General features: G+C 43.4%; 1 protein-coding gene across 1 annotated transcript; it reads left to right on the forward strand.

Annotated features, from left to right (window-relative positions):
• Positions 1 to 718: 718 nt before the first annotated feature.
• LOC143297860 (uncharacterized) lies at positions 719 to 4,918 on the forward strand. Its single transcript, XM_076610384.1, has 3 exons — positions 719 to 1,090; positions 1,596 to 1,774; positions 3,663 to 4,918. Exons 1-3 carry the CDS (start codon positions 1,066 to 1,068, stop codon positions 4,380 to 4,382), a joined length of 924 nt encoding a protein of 307 aa, XP_076466499.1. The 5' UTR covers positions 719 to 1,065; the 3' UTR covers positions 4,383 to 4,918.
• Positions 4,919 to 8,089: the final 3,171 nt, after the last annotated feature.

An 8,089-nucleotide genomic window follows, 5' to 3' on the forward strand; every position in this document is an offset into this window, starting at 1 on the left:
ACACACGGGACACACACACACACACACACACACACACACACACACACACGCACACACACACACACACCGTGGAGCAGAGAAAGAGAGAGAGATAGACAAGCACACTGAAACACATGCACACTAATCAGTGCGCACCGGCCAGCGCGCACTCACGCGATACACATTCATAGAGGTATGGATTGCACTGCATAGCCTTGTACTGTTTTGCAGTTACACATTTATATCTTACAACACTGACACGCCACATCGTCTGACTCAACTGGTTTGGGACGATATGATACTCTTCTGTATGTATTTTCACGTGGTAAAGCAAAGACCGGCGTGTTTAGATACATGCAGCCGTCGGGTGCAAGTGAGGATATCTTGCCACATCATGCGTAACTCAATCGCATGATGAAAACATATATTGATTTAAATAAAGACATAGATTAACAACAACAACAACAAAAAGTCACACCATTCCACGCCTAACATCACGACACACCACGTGAATCGTGTCATCATTCATGTGCACTTGCCCGCATCATACAGAATTCCCCGTTCAAAGTAAGACAGAAAAAAAGGACTGGACATCATGTGCCTCTTTACAGCACTCCAACGCTTCAACTCTCAAGTGGGCTTTTCCAGGGCACAAATAGGGCATATGCAAATAACCTGGGTCAACCAGTCGCCTGTAACATCCGGGACCGTATGGGAAAAAAAAAACTGCGCTGTCGTCTGCTGAGGATCCAAGATAGGCCAACTGTGTCGTTGGTGTGACTAATATTCAGATAATAAACCGCACTGTTTGCATTCTGAGGCGGAACTGATATAAGAGGGAGAGAGCGACGGTCCCTAGCTCATTGTGAGATACTGTATCAGCCAAGACACACTACTCAGATCAAAAGGTTTCGAACTTCTACATCTACTCAAGTTTCGAGTGGCTTGCTACTGACGTCGTTGACAGCGGGGAAGAAAAACTAAGAGATAACACACTTTGAGCAGATATTCATCAAAGACTGATTGAGTGGAAGAAGAGCACGCTTATTATACCTGCAGGGACTTTGCAGTTTTCACGTTTGGGGAATGTTTTGCTGTAATCCATTGAAAGGTGAGATTTAGTTATCCATGGATAAGAATTATGGTCTGATCTTGCTTTGTTTCTTCCACCCTTTCCGATGTTCTTCTTTTACCCGTTATTCCTCAGTACTTTTCATAGTGTATTTAGTTACTTTCTTTCTACACTTTCGTCTTATTTTTTGTTTTGTGTTTGATTTTGTATTCCTCACGTTCCGTTTAATGCCATTTCTCAAGTTTTCTTTCACTGGGAGGCCCCTCCTTGCAGCTGAAGAAAGTTCTATTCTTTCTTTATGGATACTCATCTTCCTGCGCTGGTTTCCTTTTCACTTATCTGACCCCCCCCCTCTCTCTCTCTCTCTCTCTCTCTCTCTCTCTGTCTCTCTCTCTCTGTCTCTCTCTCTGTGTCTCATCCGTGTAATAAGCTGAGTTTTCGATGCGGGAAATTTTGCACAAGAACGAAAGCATCATACCATGACCATCATTATGAAGCACCTGTGTCTTGACCGCCTTGTGTAACGTGAAGCTGACTGTTGCAGGCAGACGACAGAGGAAGGAATGGGGGGACTCGTGGAAGGTGAAGGTGGTGGTGGTGGGTGACGGGCGGAGCGGCAAGACGTGCCTCATCCAGCGGTACTGCTGTGGCACCCTGCCCCCCACCTACACCCCCACCCTGTTCGACACCACCACCACCACCAGCCTTGTAGAGGGGAGGAAGGTGAGCCGCTTTTACATTTTTATTTATTCCATTTCAATTTTTAAACTGCTTCTCTCTGTCTCGGTCGGTCTCTCTGTTCAGGTCAGTTCTCCCTCCCTCTCTCCCCCTCTCTCTGTCTCTGTCTCTCTCTGTCTCTCCTTCTCTCTCTCTCCCCCCCCCCCTCTCTCTCTCTCTCTCTCTCTCTCTCTCTCTCTCACTATTTCCCTCTTTGTCTCAGTTCTGTCTCTTTCTCTCACTGTCACTTTCTTACAACACCAATTTACATGTACACACGCGCACACACACACACACACACACACACACACACACACACACACACACACACGGGATTTTATGACAATAAATGAAGTCGAGTCAAGTCAGTCAAGTCAAGTCACACACACACACACACACACACACACACACACACACACACACACACACACACGCACTGGCACACACACACACACACACACACACACACACACACACACACAGGCACGCACACGCAAACACACACACACACACACACACAGGCACGCACACGCAAACACACACACACACACACACACACACACACATACACACACAGAGGCACTGTAGCTGATGTAATGTGTTCTATGTTCTCTAAATTGTCCAAAATAAAGCGAATTAACTGGAGGCCCGTGGGCGCTGGTGGTTCATGAAGACCTGATGCATTGTAAGACTGAAGACATACTAAAAATAAAGACACTGAAACTAAACACAACTGTCGACGACTTGATATTATAAGGGGGGTGGGGGGGGGGGACTACACTCGTACCGCGAGACCTACAATGGCCACTCCCTTTCAACGTTTCACTTAATCGCATTCCTAACTAAACGAGCGCAACAAGTTATTTCGCTGCATGCAACTGAAGGGCCGGGTAAAGAATGTTGGTATCTGAGGCTAGACATGTCAAAACATAGTTTTGACCTTAAGGGCGTCACGCCGATGAGGTCGTTAAACTCAACTCTACAACATATTGGGATAGACCCCAGTCCTACGGTGATTCTAATCAGTCAGAATTAATCAGGGCAAGACTGCATCGCTGCGGTCTGACGCAGGCCTGGTTATCTTTTGTCGTCGGTCATCTACTGTTTCGCTGATCTTGATGAGAACAGGCCCAGACATTTAGATAAGCTTCCTAGCCCTTTCATTTCATCATTATTTTATTATTATTATTATTATTATTTTTTATCTTGTCAGTGATTTGGTGCACTGGCTCTGCTCAGTTCTAAACGGCCTCTAGCTGGGTGCGTCACATTGTGTAATGGTTTCATTTATTGGCGATCCCTTCTCTGTCGCAATACGTAGATAAAGGTTGCACACAGTTTTAAAGTTTTGATTAATGTGATGTCACTGACTGGACCTTACGACGACAATCAAGGCTAATAAAGATGAACAGCATCATGCTTCAGTCCCACTTTCCCACAGCGCCTTAACAGATGTGGTGTAGCGTATATATGGATTTGTCTGAACGCAGTGACGCCTTTTTGAGAGACTGGGCAAGTGAAAAAAAGTCTCCTGACACCCCTGTCAAGATAAAAGCCGACATGATTATATTCATAATCTGTACGGAATAGTATCAGTCCAACTGAACACGAGCGATTTTACTTCACATTTCACTTCGGACTGTGTAGATTTTAAGTCTTCACAGTAAGATTTTTTCCCCCCATAGTATCGGCTTTGTGTGTGTGTGTGTGTGTGTGTGTGTGTGTGTGTGATTTTTTTTTCCATAGTATCGGCTTTGTGTGTGTGTGTGTGTGTGTGACAGAGAGAGAGACAGAGAGACAGAGAGAGACAGAGAGAGAGAGAGAGAGAGAGAAACAAAAACAACAAAAACCAACCCATCCACTCACCTTTCTCCTCTGTTCTTCACCCACACAGGTGCAGCTGGTGATACAGGACACTGCCGGCCAGGAGGACCTGGATCAGTTACGGCCGCCCTGTTACCTGCACAGTGACGTCGTCATCATCTGCTTCCCGGCCGACTGCGAGGACAGCTGGGAGCGGGTGGGGCGGGTGTGGGTGCCAGAGGCCAGGCGGTACTGCGGCAAGCACGTGCCACTCGTACTAGTGGCCAACAAGACAGACCTGGCCCACAGCCGTCCTGGCAACACCACGACCCTCAACATGAACGACACTACTCAAGGCATTGACTTGGTCCATCCTTCACGAAATGGTCTTCCGTCCGAGAATCCTTCCTTTCAGCTCTCCGAAGAAGGTTCCTTCCAGTCTGAGACTGTATTTCGTAACTCCAGACTTTCGCGCCTTCAGGAGGACGTGGGAGACAAACGCCGGTCAGCGGACAGTGGGTTCTTTGGGTCCACGGAGAATCTAGTCCCGTGTGGTGTGGAAGAAGAGAAGCGTTCTCTCCTGAGACAGAGCCGTTCCAAAGCGGACAGAACGAAACACACCTCTACGGACCAGTGTGTAGGACAGTACGGAAGTACAGAACAAAGGGGTCGCAGCCTTGCCACCCAGGTAGGGGCAGTGGGGTACTTTGAAACCTCGGCAGTCCTCGACCAGGGTATCGAACAGGCCTTCCAGTCCGCTCTTGCCGCAGCCATGGCTTCTAAACAGTGGAAGAAAAAGTACAGGTTGTGATGCAGTGGAAGAAGTATCAATTGTGACAACGAAAAAAAAAACAGTCACAGACAGCCGAGACCAGTTGATTTACAACTTTTGTGTTGTTTACACACGTGCGTCAAAAACAATATAGGTTGTGACTTCGTATGTAAATAAAGCCACAGCTTTCTTGCTGTTGGGGACAAACAAGACCAGTTGTGATACTGTATGGTTCTGTGTAAAAACGAGAGTATGCAGTGTATCCTTGTGACATTGCAGTTCTGTACGTGCAATAGTGAATATTAATCACGAAGAACGAACATTCGAATACGAATGAGCGTTTGTAAATTATTAAATAAATGAATGCACAAATGCACATGAGTGTTAGTAAATTACAAAGAGTGAATGTATGAATACATATATATGAGTGCTTGTAAATTATCAAGAATGAATTTTCGAATACATGCACATGTTTGAGCTGTTGTTTTTTTCAGTGAAAGGTGTCCATTATTATTTAAAAACATTTTTTTAGTGAATGATGAGTACATGATTTTATGATGAATAAAAATAGAAAAAGAGCGACATTTTGAATAAAGTTCTCACGGACGAATGGCAGAATGGATGGACAAATGATGAAGGAATGGGTGAATGCATAAAATAATGTGTTGCACAGCCACTATGTCAGTTGTGCGATACTTTCTTTCGTTCAAATCATCACCCTCGTGAACACGAAGATTTGACTGAAGTAACATCTGTTTGTCTTTTGCTCTCTTCATATGATTTACAAGGATGCATCGCATTGAAGGAGAGGAAAGACGTACGAACGCATGCACGCACGTACAGGCATTTATACACATTCGCGAATGCGCGAGCACGCGGACACAAGAACAAAGATTTCTGCAAGATGTTTGTTTCCTACTAGAATGAAAACGCATCACACCAGTGTAAGACGCTTTTACGCAGAGTAGGTTGTGTTGTTACTGATTATAAACATTAGAAGCAGACCTTCATTTACCATGCACTAATAACCTTTTCACTGCCAAACTCGGATTTATGCAGCAGCTAGGTAGAGGACATCATGTCACAGAAGGGTGACCAGATCATGGGTCTGTTATCCATGAACCTACTGCTCTTTATGTTCGGTGGTAGGGTAGGACATATTATTTTCTACACATTACAAGGTACGAATCCCCAGCTATTCTTAGACACCCTATTTTCTGCGTTTATAACACAAGCGAATTTTGCACTCTAAATTGACCGGCGGTGAAAGGGTTAAAGAAAATTCAAAATGTTAAAGGCGTTCCATGTCATCTGCTTCGCTGGCCTGCAGATGTTGTACTTCTCTGGTGACATGTATTGCACATGTGGCAGCATTGTAGCTAATAATATCGCATATGTTTAGCATTTCCTGTGGCTTCTTGTGCTACCTTATCATTTACATCAACTCAAATACTGAAAAAGAATGGGAAAAATGAAAAGAAAACAAGGAAGAAGAAAGACAAACGCCGCATCAACATAAAATATTACTCCATTTTTACATGACATAGTCAATACTCTTTGCTAAAGTCCGGGCAGTGATTCGCTTTCTCTCTCTTTAACTCACTCAGTACGGCCAGTCCTCTCTTCTCCTCTACACAGACCCATCGGATGTCCAGTGGGTGTCTGAATGACCCAACGTTTAGCTTCCGTCGTCAGAATTGTGGTATTCTTTGTCAACATTCACCTCTTCAGTATAAGAGCGTTCCGCTTGCAATATTTTGATGATGGTAATTTGGATGAAACGCTGTTAACGTCGTCTCTTTCGCTGTTCGTATGGAAAGAGTTAAAAAGAAATGCAGATATTTCTTAATCGGTGTTTTGTGGACCAGTCACAAAGCACTATGTGCGAAAACTGTAAATATCGCTCATAAATGAATTATTCAGTTGTTTCCCAACGCCACGGAAAAGTGTGGAATGAACGCCACATTAACATGAGGAGACGAAAAGTAACAACAGCTAAGATGAGCATTCAGTCAATGGTCACTTGTGCATTCAGCAGACACTTCACTGAACGACTGCAAGGTTAAGGGGAACCTGACGACACTTGGTCAAGGGTACCGCCTTCGTCTTTATTCCCATGAAAACGAAAGAAGAAATCAATGAATTAATAAAAAAGAAAATGTTAAGATATACACTGAAAAAACAAACAAACAAACAAAAAAGCCAAAAAAACCCACATCAAAACCATGCCAAGATGTTTTCGTTTTCCATTAAGAAGTGGAAGAATCGAAACAAGAATGTACGTCATGACTAACATGAGGATTAATCACACACACACACACACACACACACACACACACACATATATATATATATATATATTGAAATAAATCAAATGAAATGTATCTACTAGCTTCAAATCACTAGCATCGAAAAATAGCATTCTTCACAGGACAGCAAATAACAGTACTAAATGAAATCATCAAGCTAAATACATGTTGTTTCAGTCATAACAATGCACAAAGAGCAAAGCAATTGTTCTGGATGGAATCATTACTGACGTCTACAGCTAATACAGATCACATTTGGGACTTGCTGAAGTGTTCTTTTGAAGTACTTGTGAAAAGATTTGCCTAAAAGAACGTACGTCATCTGGCCAAGTTCATCTGGTAGCGTATTCTATTAAAAAAACAACAACAACAAAAACAATAACTTTTTTTTTTCTTAAGAAGGTCTTGTGATTCATCTGTAAGGACATATTTACCTCCCATGACCTCTGGCTAACGTCAAAAGTAAAAACGATCGATATTATGAAACATTACACTAATGTATATTTCCCCTCTAAACAGCATTGGAACCAATCCAAAACCTTACGAGAAATCACCTCATCCATCTTGAAACAGAGGTCATTCATCCTGTAACCTTGACCTTTTCTTGTCAAAGTCATTTTGGACCTGTCACATTTTCGAGAAGTGCCACAGATGCATCTCTGTTTTAACTCTCTCCATACGAACGGCGAAAGAGACGACGTTAACAGCGTTTCATCCCAATTACTATCATCAAAATATTGCAAGCAGAACGCTCTTATACTGAAGAGGTAAATGTTGACAAAGAATACCACAGTTCTGACGACGGAAGCTAAAGGTTGGGTCATTCAGACACCCACTGGACATCCGAGGGGTCTGTGTAGAGGAGAAGAGAAGACTGGCCGTACTGAGTGAGTTAACAATTTGGGTAAAGTGAGTAAATCATTTAACTGGTTTTACTGATCTTTAGCAACTCGCCAGAGTCCAAATTGAGAACGGAGAGAAGAAATCTAATAAAACGCAAATCAAATGCTGAAATCATTACAACTAATGAGAAAAAGTGTTGGTGTTCATGTTTGTTTTAACATTATCGTTTTCCACTTTCTTTTTGTTCTTCTTCCTCCCCCTCTTCCACTTCTTTTCTCATCAGTAAGCAAGGCACAAACGCAAATCAGTTTGATGTCACCGGGAGATCAGCCATGTTCCACAATTCAGTTCAGTATTTCAAGGAGGCGTCACTGCGTTCGGACAAATTCATATACACTACACCTCATCTTGCTAAGCATATGTCTGACCAGCAGCGTAACCCAACGCGCTTAGTCAGGTCATGTTCCACAATGCAAGCCCACTACTGAGCATAAACCCTAGTTGATCGAACGGGCCCATACTCTTATGAAACTCCAGACTGACAGACCAATAAACAGACTGAGAGAGAAGAACACACACACACACACGCACACA

This window comes from Babylonia areolata, chromosome 23 (assembly GCF_041734735.1).
Source record: "Babylonia areolata isolate BAREFJ2019XMU chromosome 23, ASM4173473v1, whole genome shotgun sequence".
NCBI classification, from domain to species: domain Eukaryota; kingdom Metazoa; phylum Mollusca; class Gastropoda; order Neogastropoda; family Buccinidae; genus Babylonia; species Babylonia areolata.

Bases quoted from the DNA above. Each gene is read 5' to 3' on its own strand.
- LOC143297860 (XM_076610384.1), top strand. From the start codon at position 1,066: ATGTTTTGCTGTAATCCATTGAAAG. The intron at 1,091-1,595 runs GTGAGATTTAGT...TGACTGTTGCAG, and splicing joins TTGCTGTAATCCATTGAAAG to GCAGACGACAGAGGAAGGAA. The intron at 1,775-3,662 runs GTGAGCCGCTTT...TCACCCACACAG, and splicing joins GCCTTGTAGAGGGGAGGAAG to GTGCAGCTGGTGATACAGGA.